General features: G+C 37.0%; 2 protein-coding genes across 5 annotated transcripts in view; both read left to right on the forward strand.

Annotated features, from left to right (window-relative positions):
* The window catches only part of RMDN1 (regulator of microtubule dynamics 1), a 37,015-nt gene that overhangs the window by 7,866 nt on the left and 13,108 nt on the right, over positions 1-16,041 (forward strand). For 3 of the 4 annotated variants that reach the window (XM_024761495.1, XM_024761502.1, XM_024761515.1), the window contains 3 exons: positions 7,474-7,591; positions 11,705-11,801; positions 13,413-13,572. In XM_024761495.1, coding sequence (XP_024617263.1) covers positions 7,474-7,591; positions 11,705-11,801; positions 13,413-13,572 — 375 coding nt within the window. Of the gene's footprint in view, positions 1-5,649; positions 5,765-7,473; positions 7,592-11,704; positions 11,802-13,412; positions 13,573-16,041 lie in introns of those variants that run through there. The other variant, XM_024761508.1, reaches the window with a different exon arrangement.
* LDHAL6B (lactate dehydrogenase A like 6B) lies at positions 7,818-11,522 on the forward strand. The gene is given in 6 exon segments (XM_024761484.1): positions 7,818-9,387; positions 9,390-9,535; positions 9,537-9,603; positions 9,606-9,642; positions 9,644-9,693; positions 9,696-11,522. Coding segments are annotated over 6 exon segments (996 nt in total). The 5' UTR covers positions 7,818-8,960; the 3' UTR covers positions 9,965-11,522.

The following is a 16,041-nucleotide window of genomic DNA, read 5'->3' on the forward strand; positions in this document are numbered from 1 at the left end:
TTGAATGCATTCTAAAGCTGTATGTTTTTACTTCTCCCCTTCCCCCACATTTTATGTTTTTGATGTTGCAGTTTATTTCTTTTTATTTTGTGCGTCTGTTAACAAATTATTTTTACTACTAGCTTTATAGTCAATTAACTCACCACCTTTACAACATTAGATTTTCCCAATTTTCGTATGTATTTACCTTTACTGGTGAGATTTGTACTTTCATATGTTTTCCTGTTACTAATCAGCACCCTTTCATTTCAAATTAAGGAAGTCCCTTTAAGGTTTCTTGTAAGACCAATTCTAGTGATGATAAACTTCTTTAGGTTTTGCTTGTCTGGAGAACTGTTAATCTCTCCTTCAATTCTGAAGGACAACTTTACCAGGTAGAGTGTTCTTTTTTTGCGGTACACGGGCCTCTCACTGTTGTGGCCTCTCCCATTGTGGAGCACAGGCTCCAGCCATGGCTTACGGGCCCAGCCGCTCTGCAGCATGTGGGATCTTCCCAGACCGGGGCACGAACCCGTGTCCCCTGCATCGGCAGGTGGACTCTCAGCCACTGCGCCACCAGGGAAGCCCAGATAGAGTGTTCTTAGTTGGCAGTTTTTCCTTTCAGGACTTTAAATATATTGTGCCCAACTCCCTTCTGGCCTGCAAAGTTTCTGCTGAAATATCTGCTGATAAGTCTTGGGGTGGGAGGGAAATCCCTTGTATGTAACACGTTGCTTTTCTCTTGCTGCTTTTAAGGTTCCCTTCTTGTCTTGACTCTTTAATTTTCATGTGTCTTGGTGTGGGTCTCTTTGGGTTCATCTTTTTTTGAATTCTCTGGGCTTCCTGGATCTGAATGTCTGTTTTCTTCCCTGGATTAGGGAAGTTTTCAGCCACTGTTTCTTCAAATAAGTTTTCTACCCCTTTCTCTTCTCCTTCTGGGACATCTATAATACATATATTGGTTTGTTTGATGTTGTTCCTTAAGTCCCTTAAGCTATCTTCACTCTTCTTCTTTTTTTTTCCTTTGTGCTGCTCTGATTGGATGAGTTCCATTGCCCTGTCTTCAAGTTCACTGATACTTTCTTCCACTTCTTCTAGTCTGCTGTTGAACCGCTCTGTTGTATTTTTCATTTCATTTATTGTATTCTTCAGCTCTGTGATTTCTGTTTGGTACTTTCTTATATTTTATGTCCCTTTGTTGAAATTCTCACTTTGTTCATCATTCTTCCTCTGAGATCAGTGAGCATCTTTGCGGCTTATTTTGAACACTTTATCAGGTAAATCACTAGTTTCCATTTTATTAAGGTCTTTTTCTGAGGTTTTGTAATTGGAAAGGATTGTAATTGGCCCCTAATATGTGTATTTAATTAGTGACCTTCCATTTAGGCCTAGCTATGAAGATAAGCTACTAGGCCTCTGTCACAGAAGGCCTGGAGGTGCATTTCAGTCTGTTTTCTCTGTACAGTAAGTCCCCTACATACGAACAAGTTCTGTTCTGAGAGCACATTCATCAGTTCAATTTGTTCGTTAAGTCCACCAAACTTAGCCTAGGTATCCAGCTAACACAATCGGCTACATAGTACCGTACTGTAATAGATTTATAATATTTTTCACACAAATAATACATAAAAAACAAACACAAAAAATAAAGAAAACATTTTAAATCTTACACTATAATACCTTGAAAACTACAGTAGTACAGTACAACAGCTGGCATACAAGGGCTGGCATTGAGTGAACAGGCAAGAAGAGTTACTGACTGGAGGAGGGAAAGGAGGTGGGAGATGGTAGAGCTGAAGGATCATCAGCAACGGGAGACAGAGGGCAAGCTGCAGTTTCACTCATGCCTGCCATTGATGGCACATGTTCTGGTTCCTTGCTGGATTCAATTCTATCTACCCTTTTGAAAAAATTACCCAGTGATGTCTGGGTAGTAGCTCTTTTTTTCTCATCATAAATGACACGGTAGCACTGGATTGCGTTCTGAATGGCTGCTGCAACCTTTGTGTACTGTTCTGTGTTCGGGTCCTGTGCCTCAAAAGCTAACAGTGACTCCTCACATAAAGAAAATCCCCTTGCCATTCCCTGCATCGTGAATCTCTTTCGTTCTTCAGTTACTTCTTCCTCTTGTCTCTCTTTGTCCTTCCTCTGGGCCTCCAATTCCATCAGGTCTTCGTTAGTAAGCTCCTTGTGTTGCACAGCAAGGAGCTCAGTGAAATTGTCCTCTTGCAGATCTAGCTCCAGCTTCTCACTGAGAGTCACTAAGTTGCTGAAGACCTCTTTGGACTCCTCATCCACCTTCTCAAATCCATGAAAACCATGAACAAACTGTGAGCAAAGGTTCTTCCAAACCCCATTCATGGTGACGGCCATAACCTCATGCCAAGCAAAGTCAGTACTTTTTATGGCCTTGTAGATGTATAGTCCTTCCAAAATTGTCACAAGATTGTTCCTGATTGATCACGCACCTTTACTGCCTGACAAAAAGTGTGATGTAGATAATGTTTCTTGAAAGTCGCTGTAACTCCCTGGTCCACAGGTTGGAAGAGTGACATAGTATTTGGTGGCAGATGCACTACTTTGACTTAGGGATGAAAGTCACCCATGAATGGGGGGTGGCCTGGAGCATTGTTGAGCAACAGAAGAATGTTGAATAGGACATCCTTCTCCAAGCAATATTTCTCTACCTCTGGGATAAAGAGGTGGTAAACCAATCCTGGAAAATGGCCTGTGCAACCTGGACTTTGGAGGTACTCTTCCATACAACAAGAAGAGAGCCCTTGGCTATATTTTTAAGGACTCTTGGGTTCTCTGAATGATAAACTAAGAGAGGCTTCAGCTTCATATCGCTGGAAGCATTGCCACCAAACAACAGAGTTAGCCTATCCTTTGTTGCTTTACAATCTGGCATCAACTTTTCCTCCTTACTGATGTAATTTCGGTCTGGCATCCTCTTCCAGTACAGTCCTGTCTCATCCACATTAAAAACCTGCTTGGGTAAATATGTACCTTCATCAGTAATTTCTCAAAGCATTTCAGGAAATTCCTGGGCAGCTACCGTATCTGCACCCTCTGCCTTGCTACTTACTTTTATGTTGTGAAAGTTGGCTCTAGACTTGAACCGATGAAATCAGCCATGGCTGGCATTAAAAGATGTGCCCTCTGGTTCTTTGCCATGTTTCTTCTTCAAGTCTTCATAAAGGCTTTTACATTTCTTTTGAATAAGCATTAAGTTTAATGAGACTCAGCGCTGATGCTGATCCTGCGTTCACACACTGAGAAGTTTCTCCATCTCCTCCATCACTTTTCCACGCTTCTTCAATATTATCGTTGATATAATCGGTACAGTGGACTTCATATGTTCCACGATCTTGTCCTTGTTCTTTAGAATTGTGCCAATGGTTGAACCATTCGGGTTATAAGAATGAGTGATGTCTACAATTTTTTTGCCTTGCTCCACTCTCAATTATTTTCACTTTTGTTTCCATTGTTTTCGCTTGGCGCTTCTTAGCAGTACCAGCTGCATAATTGCTGCTTTTACACTTGCTTCTGGACATCCTGGGCTTGAAATAAAGATCCTGTACTACTGTATTGTGTACAGTACTGTATAGTAAAGTACACAAAAGCACAACCACTTGTAGAGGATGCCCACACATGACAATGTGCGCCAGACATGTGAACTAACTTACATGATTGAACATGAGAACGCAGGTTCGAATCTTTGAAAGTTCTCAACTTGAATGTTCGTATGTAGGGAACTTAGTGTACTGTGCCCTGTGGGGGTGGGGAGTTAGCCACTTCAGAACTGTTTTTCTGTTTGTTACAGTTATGTGAAACTCACGAACATAAGCCTCATTGGTCACCAGAGTCAAGCGAACAGGGGTTGTCCCCTGGTGGCAGCTGCAAAAACCGGAGCACCAAAAGTATGCACAAACGCTTTTGGGGGAGATACTGGTTACCTGGAGCATGGCAAAGCAAGAGTGCTTTGATAGTGCCCACCCTCTGAGATCTCTGGAAATGATTACTGTGTGTTAAATTAGATACCTGCTCCTCTGGCTGAAGATAAGATAAGCAAATAAGTGTCTTTCACAGAAAGTCTGGGTGCTTTTCAGTTGACTGTCTCTGTGCTGGGCTCTAGGATGGGTGAGTTTGCGTAAGCGCTTAAAGAATTGTTTCTCAGTTTGCTATAGCCTTGTGGGTCTCATGGACACAAGCTCCATTGGCTTTCTAAGTTAGATGTTTTGGGGTTCACGTCTCAGGTACAAGTCTTTAAAGTTGGGGTGCCCAGTGTGAGGTTCAAACCCTTTGCTCCTCAGGGAGAAGCTCAAGGTTTTGAGTTTGCTCCCAATACTGGGTCTCCACACCAAAGGTGTGGTTTACGGGAAAATTTTATCTCAGCCTCTCCTACCTGTTTTGATGTGTTTTTTTTCCTCCTTTGTCTGATGTGGAGGAGTCACTCAGCTAGTTTGGGGGTTTCTTTCAGAGGAAATGGTTCTATATGTAGCTGTAGATTTGGTGTGTCTGTGGGAGGAGGTATGTTTAGCTTCCTCCTATGTTGTCATCTTGAACCAGCACCCTTTGGGACCATTTTAGAGGCTGCCTACCACAACTAGACTCTGAAAACCTTGTAGACCATGTTAAATATTTTTTATTTTATTCTAAAGGTTATAGGAAATCATGAAAGAGTTTTAAACAGAGAATTCATAAGATCAGATTTGAGTTAAAAAATAACTTTTTCTAGTGTCAAGAATAGATAGGCTAGAGTGGATGCTGGAAACCAAATAAAAGATCATCACTACAGGACAGGTGAGATAATGTGGTGGTTTGAACTTTAGTGGTAGCCATGGAAATGGAAATAAAAGGATATTAATGATGTAAACTAAGTGGACCTGAAAGATAGCTTTGATGTGGAAGTTCAAAGGAAGAAGTCAAGAATGATTCTCAGTTTTCTGGCTACTCTAGCAGTGTAGATGGTGGTACTCTTTCCTGGGATAGGACCAAAGAAAACAATTTGGAGGGTTAAAGGAGGAGGTGAGTTACCTTTTGGGGTAATTAAGGTGAATATGATGAGATAGCCAAGTTAAAATGTGGAATAGACGGTAGTTTGATAGGTCTGATTTTTACCTTCTGATGCCTGGGCTGGAGATCGAGATTCGGAGACTTTAGCATATGGTTGTAAATGATGCCATGGTAAAAGTTGAAAGTACAGTTGACCCCTGAACAATGCAGGGGTTAAGGGTGCTGGCCCCCCAAGCAGTCGAAAATCTGCTTATAACTTTACAGTCCTCTGTATCTGTGGGTTCAACTGTTTAGTACTGTAGTACATATTTGTTGAAGAATATCCACATATAAGTGGACCCGCACAGCTTAAACCTGTGTTGTTGGAGGGTCAAATGTATTTAATAGTAAGATGAGAAGAAGGCCTATCACAGAGGAATTCCAACGTTTAAGAGGAGGAGGAGCTGGCAAGAAGTTAGTAGAAAAACCAGGAGATGGTGGTGACACATTCCTTTCCATCTAGTGATGAGTTTGTATATTTGAATTCCTTCTAGCTTGAAATCATTATAATCAGTGTTGAAGAAAAGACATATCTAAGAGATAGCTTGCTTCTTTTGTTCAACAAATTTTTTTTTCAACAAATATTTTTTCAGAATTCATTGTATGGGAGGCATTGTGCTGAGTAATGGCGAAATACCATGAAGGGGAAAACTGAGTGAAGTGGGCTTGAGGGAAACAATAGCTGTTTTGGCTGATACTTGAGATGCCTGTTATACTTCATGTGGAGGTAAATGTTGTTTGGGCAGCTGAATATATGATTCTGAAGTTAAGTGGAGACCTCTGGGCTTTTTAAAATTTGCATGTTTTTGGCATGTTGATGGCATTTAAAGCCATGAAACAAAATGAGATCACCAAAATGATATGTATAGAGAAACGAAGGTCTGGGATTAAACCCAGGACACACCTGGGCAGTGAGGTTTTGGAGATGAAGAACCAACAAAAGAGAAGGAACAGTTATTGAAATAGGAGTAAATCCAAGAGAGTAGTATTACAAAAGCTAAGCGAAGAGTGCTTCAAGAGTGAGAGAACACAGCAAGTACTGAGGAAAGGGATTGGATGAATTATAAAATGACAAGGAAATTTGGGGGATTGATGGATATGTTCATTATATTGATTGTGGTGATAGTTTTATGGGTTTACATATATCTTAACACATGGTACACATTATGAATATGCAGTTTATTTTATGTCACATATCTCAATAAAGCGATATTTTAAAAATTTCTTATATTAACCATCCATTTATGATTTTTTTTTTAAAACGAGGGAGTGAACAGCTGTCAATTGCTGTTGATAGATCAAGTAAGATGAGAGTTTACTAGGAAGTAGCATCCTTGGTTGCCTTAACTAGAATACTATCAGTGGAGTTGTGGAGATAAAAGTGATTTGTGTGAGTTCAAGAGAAAATGGGAAGAGAGACAGAGCTCTAGAAAACTTTTTGAAAGAGTTTTGCTGAAAAGAGAATTTGGAAAATGAGACTGAAGGGAGATGTGAAGTCAAAAGGAAGCTTTTTGTTTTGTTTTTGTTTGTTTTTTTTGCGGTTTGCGGGCCTTTCACTGTTGTGGCCTCTCCCATTGCGGAGCACAGGCTCTGGACACGCAGGGTCAGCACCCATGGCTCACGGGCCCAGCCACTTCGTGGCATGTGGGATCTTTCCGGACCGGGGCATGAACCCGTGTCCCCTGCATCAGCAGGCGGACTCTCAACTACTGTGCAACCAGGGAAGCCCTGTTTTCTTTTTAAGAAGGGAACAATTACAGCTTACAAAGATAGTATAGCTTGTTTTTATTCAGATGGGAATAAATTGACAGAAAGGAAAAAATTGATGCTATGTGAAAAAAAGGGAAGAATTGCTGCAGTGATATCCATATACTCCTTTGCCATTGGTCTTGAGAATTCTGGCCATAATTATGAAAATTAATTTCTAAATCTGTTTTGATATGCTCTTTATTTTATTCATGGTTTATTTTAAAACTGGGTTTCATGGATCACTTTTGAAGATAGCTTTATTTAAAGCCATGTATATTTTTTATGTGTAATTACCATATTTGATATCTTTCATCTTGTCTGTTCTTAAGGTTGATATTAATTATATTGGTGTCTCTTATTTTATTTCAAGAAATTATAATATCCATGCTTCCTCAAATAAAATGTAGATATTCCAGTCCAGCACTTATCAGCATAACTGTGATTGTTACATAAGCTACCAGTATCAGCTGTTGTTAAGAATCTTTTCTTAGCAGGATATGCTCTCCCTATAAAGTAATTATGTGAAATAGTTTCACTGAAGAATTTGACAAAGTAAATTTTGAGCTTCCAATACTCTTAGGATTGATTGTGTTGGGGGTAGGAGAAAATTGATGTAATCTTTGCTTGGGATAGCAGTTTCTTCAAATTTTCTAAGTTTGTTAACCCTGACCATAATTCTTTCCATAGGTGATGGGAAACCCAGGAGCTTTCAAAAGAAGTCTTTTATTCTCTGCCTTGTCTTATTTGGGTTTTGAAACTTATCAAGTCATTTCCCAGGCTGCTGTGGTTCATGCCGCAGCCAAAGGTAAGCCTAAGGTAAACATCAGGAACACTTAGAGTTGTTTGTGTTTGTTATATTTTGTTAATAACTTATTATTATTATTATTTTTTTTTTGCGGTACACGGGCGTCTCACTGCTGTGGCCTCTCCCGTTGTGGAGCACAGCCTCCGGACGCGCAGACTCAGTGGCCATGTCTCACGGGCCCAGCCGCTGCGCGGCATGTGGGATTTTCCCGGACCAGGGCACGAACCCATGTCCCCTGCATCAGCAGGTGGACTTTTAACCACTGTGCCACCAGGGAAGCCCCAAGAAAAACTTTTAATTTATGAGTTAATAAGGCTTTTTGTTTTTCACAGTCCTCACTTTTTAACTATCAAGAAGGTACTTGGGAAAGAAGAGACTTGATTTTGAATAGATGTTCTTATTAAAGTTCTAGTAGATGAAGAATTTGAGAATAGCTAAAGAGTACTAGTTATTTGTTGATTTCATTTGCCCATGACTATTCTTATATTTTTAAAAAAGCAGATGCTTGAATTGCTACGTTTTTGTTTTATCTTTTCTTTCGTTTAATGTATCATTTATTTTCATGAAAGACAATGTAGAGGACTTGGTTTTATCACTGGTTTAATGACATATTTTGGCAAATACTTAAAACTCAGCTTTTAAAGCTCCCTAGACTTTTCATCATAACTTTAACTCTCACAGCAACCTTGTAAAGTAGTTAGGAGGAGCCATATTTTCACATTACAATATTAATTTTTTTTAAAGCATCCTTGAGAGATGTGCCCAGTGGTTGCACTTTTAAGATTTTTCTGTCTGTGTGCCCCATTAATTTTTGAAAAGAAGCTCAAAAAGTTAAACTTCTTCAAAGTACCAGAGCAAAGACCTTACCTATTTCTTTTCATGTCTATCACACTTAGTTTCAGTGAGCTTTAGCACCATTACAGAAATGAGTGCAAAGTTTTAGGGCTTCCCTAGGGAACAAAATATGGCACTTTGAAAGGCAAAGTCAAAATTATTTATAGCCTTAATGATCATAGTTGGTTTTTTCAGAAGTGTCCTAATGACAGAAAATTACTGCATATTTGGTAAGGTGCTAGGCCCCTGTGAGGCCTGCATGATCTGGGCTGTGGCCTTGCACAGACACAGTAGTAGAGGGTAAGGGGGAGTGTCAAACCATCAACTGTTTCCTGACTTTGTACTTCAAGGTACTTTGATGTGGCTTTCCTCCATTTTCTTCCTCCACCTCTTGAGTGAATGGCCATGAACTGGGCTACAGGAGTCCTGTGGATCACCAAGTGGGTAGGCCCCCTTGCCCAGAGATTGCTCTGTGTCCCAGCCAGACTCACACATCCTGCTGAGCAGTGGCTGACCCTTCACTCCTGTTTCCAAGATGGCTGCTGTCAAGTGTGAACTTATTAAGAATTTCACTTCAGAGGAAACCGTTCATCACGATAAGATCTCCATTATAGGAACTGGATTGGTTGTCATGGCCTGTGCTAATAGCATCTTATTAAAAGGCTTGAGTGGTGAACTTGCCTTTGTGGATGTTGATGAAGGCAAACTGAAGGGTGAGACAGTGGCTCTTCAACATGGCAGCCCTTTCATGAAAATGCCAAATACTGTTTCCAGCAAAGATTACCTTGTCACTGCAAACTCCAACCTAGTGATTATCACAGCAGGTGCATACCCAAGAAAAAGAGAAACACACTTTGATGTAGTCAAGTAAAATGTGCCCATCTTTAACTTAATGATTTCTTGTATTACCCAGTGTAGTCCTGGCTGCAAACTGATATTTGCTTCCAATCCAGTGGATATCTTAATTACGTAGCTTGGAAGTTGAGTGCCTTTCCCAAAAACCATGTTACTGGAACAACATGGTTTTTGGCAAGTGGCTGTAATCTGAAGTCCACCCATATCCATTTCTTCATTGGGCAAAGGCTTGCTATCCACTGTGAAAGCTGTTATAGATGGATCTATAACCATTGGTAAACATGGAAACTTAAGTGTACCTGTGTGGAGTGGAGTTAACATTGCCGTGTCCCTCTGAAGGATCTAAACTCAGATATAGGAACAAGATCCTGAACAGTGGAAAAATGTCCACAAAGAAGTGATTACCTATGGCTATGAATGGTTAAAAGGAAAGTTTATATTAATTTGGCCATTGGCCTAACTTTAGCTGATTTAACAGAAAACATTTTTAAGAGTCTCAGGAGAGTTTCTACCGTAAGGACGGACCTCTGTGGAATAAATGAAGTGTTCCTTAGTGTTCCTTGTATTCTGGGAGAGAATGGTATTGCACACCTTACAAAGATAAAGCTGACCTCTGAAGAGGAGGCCCGTTTGAAAAAGAGTGCAGAAAACCTTTGGGAAATTCAGAAGGAGCTCATGCTTTGAAGTTGTTAAAGCTACCATTCTGAAGTTATTGAAGAGATAGTAGTTATAGGATTGTATAACAAACTTGAATAAACCTGAATTCGTAAAAGTTGGAAAAAGGAAATGGGGTATAGTGACTCCCCTGTTTATTTAGCCCTCCAGCTTTTTATTTAGCATCCAGATGCTGGATGATACTTATATTTTTTGTTTTTACTATTCCTATTCCTAAGTAAGTGTATCTGACTTTGTTTCCATTGTCATACCAGCTGTGACTTTCTTCCGCTTCCTGCTTCTGCTTTTAAGGACTCTTGTGATTATACTGGACCCACCTGGCTAAGATAATTTACTATTTTAAGGTTAGCTAATTAGCAACCTTAATTCCATCTACAAGCTTAATTCCCCTTTGCCCTAGTAACCTGTACATTTTCACAGGTCCAGGGGTTAAGATATGGACTTGTCTGGGGCCATTATTTTGCCAACCACAAATATCGACTAAGAATGCTGAGACTATTTACTTCCTACTACTTACTCTTTAAGAATCTTTGGCTTTTTATAACCCAAATATGGAAAATCAGCCACTGATAAAAATAGAGAATAGAATGAAAGCAAACTTAAGAAAATTAACCAGCCATGAGAATATTACTAAACTATAGCACCTAACCAGACTGAAGTAGGATTATAGAGGAAAAAAAATCTTTATTTTAGGGTTTCTTTGCTGTTGTCATTTAATTTTTCTTAAATTAGTATAATTACATGATGATTTTAACTTAAAAAATACTTCAGTTTACATAGTTGTGTCATATATTTATGAGGTTATTTTTGCTGGTCTAGATTTTAATTTTCATAAACTTAAAAAAAATTTTAGTGCACATGTAACATATAATATTGTACACCAACTATACTTAAATGAAAAAAAATTTTTTTAGCCCCATACACTATGATTAAAGCATACTAAGATAAATAATAAAGTAACTTTACTGAACATATTGGAATGTTGGCTTATACATAAGACTAAGTAATACAGCACCCTTATAGAAGACAAAATTAAATGTGTATGTTCATTAGTAATAATTGGAATATCTGAAATTCAGACTAACTGGGTTTTTTAGTAACTAGTTAACTTTTTTAGAACATTACACTGTCTGTAAGTTTTATGGTTTTTGTTGTAATATCTAAACTCATTAATGAGTTAGTTGGAGCATAGTGCCTCTAATTTAAGTTTCAGATCCTCTGTGTAGTTAACTTCATCTAAATTTTTTGATGACAGATTTGACTCTTTTTCCATAATAATGTCTGTATAAGTTAGATCATAAAAAGAATCTAGTAAAACAGTGTGTTGCATTCCACTCAAATTAATAATTTTCCGTGCTGTAAGTGGATATCATATCATTTTCTGCAGTGGATTTTTACTTCACAGCGGCAACAATAACAAAGGCTTTGTGTGGAGGGTAAGGGTACTATAAATTCCTCACAGAAAATTACTTTTTTCATTTTTTAAAATGTGTCATATTAAATTAGTACCAGAATAAGTTTTCTAATTTTTTATTTTCCAAGGTTTTAATAAATCACTTATTATGTGTGATAGCTTCATACTTATTTCTACTATACTTACATCTCAGTTGTTCATAATTTTTGATCTTTCTTTATAGGTGATTTCTGTATCTAATTTCTTTTGCTTCTATATAAAAGTGTTCATGTTTCTTAGAATTATTGCCATCTGGCTTGGGAAGATCTACTTTATTGAGCCTTTTTCTTTTATAGTCTTCAGAGTTGAAGAAATCCTTGAACAAGCAGACTACCTATATGAAAGTGGAGAAACAGAAAAACTTTACCAGTTGCTATCCCAGTACAAGGAAAGGTGGGCTGTGTATGATAGGCCTGGGTTTGCGGTTTCCTCAAATTTTTTGTTATTTAACAATTAAAATATTCTTGGTGCTTGGAATTTTTATAGTTTTTAAAAGTTTTTACTTTAAAATAATACTTCTTAGAGTTTAATTTATAGTATTATTTTTTTCTTAATGTTAAGTGACTCAAAAGTGCTACATATATCTCATTGATTCAGAAAAGGTGGTTCTGCTTATTCTAGTTGAATGTTGAAATTTTTTTTCATTTTGTTATTTTGCTTTGAATACAAGGTAGTCATTGAATAGATGTTTATCTTATCTATATTGTATATTTCTCATTTATTCTAAATTTCATATTGGTTTAAGATTTGAATGAGCTAGGATGATTTTTTGTCACCATTGAATGATATCTGTGTTATCACTGTGAAGCACAGTCTCATAGAGGAACTAAATATACCTCCTTTTTCTATTTTTATTATTAGCTTACATGCTTAGTCTGGTGTATTAATGTGACCTCATTTTTGGGGGAAGGATGGAGAAGGAGGGAGACTCAGCCCAATAAAATAAGTCAAATCAGGCTAGATGGCATTTCCAGATCACTGATTTACCTCATCTCCTGAACTAAAAATATTGAGTCATTTTCAACTACCTTTCTTAGATTCCCCAAACCAGTTTTCCCCCCAAGACCCATCAATTTTACCTCCTAAATATCTATAGGATCCAACTTTCCTTCTCCATTGTCCCCTGAGTAACTTGAGGTGGTTGGCTTGGCATTATAGTCATTTTAGTAATTACTTGAAAAGTAAGCTACAAGGTAGTTATTCCATATTCATTGAATTATAGATATACTATTGCTACCTTTAGTTTCATTCAACTTTATGTGAATAGTATTTTTGTTAAGAAATGTATAATGTAGTAGGCTTAAAGACAAACATTTAATAAAAAGGAATTTAAGGTTAGTTTTTAAAGAAATATTCCTAACTTTTAACCTTGGTTTCTGTTTTATTTATTAGCCATTTCAAGTCTTATATAACTATATTTAAGTGGCAGTTTTTCAAGGAGTCCAAAGCTGTAAATATTTCATGCATCATGGCATGGATGATACATTCAAAGTTAGGATTTATTTTGAGATTATATTTAATCATTCATTCATTCACAGATATTTATTGTATATTTTTTGTGTGCCAGGTACTGTATTTGGAGCTATGGATACAGCATTTTGTTTATAGAGCATGATCTTGTCTATAAATTTATGTATTTTATAATACTGTCTGAACCAGTTAGCTGTCTGAAGCACAGTGCCACTGAAGTCAAGCTTCAAGTGTTGAATTTTGTAGGGAAAGTGTTCAGAGAATTCAAATACAGATATTTTCTAAGGACGTTAGTATTTTAGATATTATAAGTTAATGTTTATGTATAATATTGGATATTTTATAGGAAATTTTGTCAAATACAGTTTTTGTATGGTAGAAAATAATAAATTTAACATGAAAAATGGATTTTGATATCATATTGCTCGCTGTATCCTCACTGACCTGAAAGACCGTATGTATTCATTAGTGATATGACCTTTAACAATTTTAAAATTGAGCTAAAATGGTGGTTTTATATTTATTTCAAATCAGTGAAGATGCAGAGTTACTGTGGCGTTTGGCACGGGCATCACGTGATATAGCTCAACTCAGTGGAACCTCAGAAGAGGAGAAAAAGCTCTTGGTGTATGAAGCCCTAGAGTATGCAAAAAGGGCACTAGAAAAAGATGAATCAAGTTTTGCAGCTCATAAGGTGAGGTGCTTACAGTACTGTAACTGTTACCATGTACTGAGAGGGACATTGGTCTGTACTTATCTATTGTCTCTAATTTACATAGGAAAGAAATAGTTCTCTTTTAAAGAAGGGAAAAGGTTTATTTTTATAACATTTTTTTAAAAAAGAAGTAGTTCTTTGCATTCTTGAACATTTATTCTAAGTTCATTAGTATGTTTGATAAATTACTTTTGTGAAGGCTTATTTTTAAACCAAAGTGTTAGTAGTTTCATGAATTACCTCTATCTTTATTTCTAGTAGTACAAACAGTGGACAAACATTTTCTCTTTTTCCTCACATAATATTTGTTTTATGTGGAGGTAGGAGTATAGCAGCTGGACAGCTGAGATCTAGTATAACTTTTTACATGTAACTCCACTAGCTTCTGGATTTCCTGACTGGTTTAGAGTGTTATTCAGTGGATACTGTGGGGAGACTAGGGGACATTATTGGTATTTTGGATTAGGACATCACTTTATCATAGTAGACTGTCCTCAGTGGAGCCCCCAAGTCATTGTGACAACCAAATTCTGTCTCCATGCATTTCCAGATGCTCCCTTTAGGGGATGGTTCTGTCTCCCCCCCACCCCCCACTTCCACCACTACTTGTTTATATTAAGAATTAAACATACAGACCCTTTAAATTTGCTGAGACTTGTTTTATGGCCCAGAATATGGTCCATATTTGTAAATGTTCTTTTTGCACATGAAAAGAATATTTATTCAGCTGTTGTCATTCAGGTCAAGTTGGTTGATAGTGATAGTGGTGTTTGAATCTTCTATATCCTTACTGATTTTCTGTCTACTTCTATAAATTATTCACAGAGGGATGCTGAAATCTCCAAGTATAATTGTAAATTTATCTGTTTCTATTTGCAGTTTTCTTAGTTTTTGCACCATGTATTTTAAAGTGCTGTTATTAGGACTATAAACATTTAGCATTGTTATATTTTCTTGATGTATTGACCTCTTTATCATTGTAAAATGATCTTCTTTATCTCTAGAAATATTCTTGGTTTTATAGTCTACTTTGTCTGATATTAATGTAACCACTCTTGTTTTCTTTTGATTGTTAACATGTTACATCCTTTTCTGTCCTTCTACTTTTATTTGTGCCTTTATATTTAACATATACTTCTTTAAGGAGATGCTAATTCTTGCTTTTATTTTTACTTGTTTTATATTCTTCACATTATATAAAATTCACCATTGTAATGTATACACTTCAGTGGTTTGTAGCATATTTTACTATGTTGTTCAACCTTCACCACTATCTAATTCTGGAACACATCAATTACCCCCAAAACAAACCCCATATCTATAACCAGTTAGTCCCAGTTGTCTCCTGCTCCTGTCTCCTGGCAAGCACTGAGCTACTTTCTGTCCCTATTAATTTGCCTATTCTGAACATTTCATGTAAATGAAATCATACAGTATGTGGCCTTTGTGTGTCTGGCTTCTTTCACTTAGCCATGGATGAACAATGTTCATCCATGCTGAGTATATGACAGTACTTCATTCCTTTTTATGGCTGAATGATACTCCATTGTATGGAAATACCATTTTAGTTTATTCATTTATCAGCTGATGGGCATTTGGGTTGTTTCCACTTTTTGGCTATTATGAATAATGCTACTATAAATAATTCCGTACAAGTTTTTGTGTGAACACCTGCTTTAATTTATTTTTTTAATTGAGGTAAATTCGCATAACATAAAAGTAACCATTTTATACATTTCTCATTCTTATACCATTGGCATTTATACATTTACAGTGTTATGCAATAGTTACCTCTCTCTAGTTCCAAAACATTTTCATCACCTTAAAAGGAAACCCTCTACCCATTAAACAGTCACTCTCTATTCCCTCTTATTCCCAGCCCCTGACAACCACTAATCTGCTTTCTGTCCCTATGGCTTTACCTACTCTGGATATTTCATAGAAGTGGAATCATACAATATGGGATAATTTGTGTCTGACATCTTTCACTTAATTGTTTTTGAAGTCCATTCACCTTGCAGCATTTATCAGTACTTTATTCTTTTTTATGGATGAATAATATTTCATTGTATACCACATTTTGTTTATCCATTCATTAGTTGATGGACATTTATTTCCACCTTTGGCTATTGCTTATAGTGTAGCTATCAACATTCGTGCACAAGTATTTGTTTAAATATCTGTTTTAAATTATTTTGAGTATATACCTAGTAGTGGAATTACTGGTTCATGTGGTCATTCTATGTAATTCTTTTTGAGGAACTGTCAAATTATTTTCCAAAGTAGCTGTACCATTTTACATTGCCACCAGCAGTGTATGAGGGTTCCAGTTTTTCCACATCCTTGCCAACACTTGTTATTGTCCATTTTTAAAAATTATAGCCATCTTAGCAGATGTGAAGTGTTATCTCATCATGGTTTTGATTTGCATTTTCCTAATGACTAGTG

Source organism: Neophocaena asiaeorientalis, unplaced genomic scaffold, assembly GCF_003031525.2.
Source record: "Neophocaena asiaeorientalis asiaeorientalis breed wild unplaced genomic scaffold, Neophocaena_asiaeorientalis_V1.1 scaffold74, whole genome shotgun sequence".
NCBI lineage: Eukaryota > Metazoa > Chordata > Mammalia > Artiodactyla > Phocoenidae > Neophocaena > Neophocaena asiaeorientalis.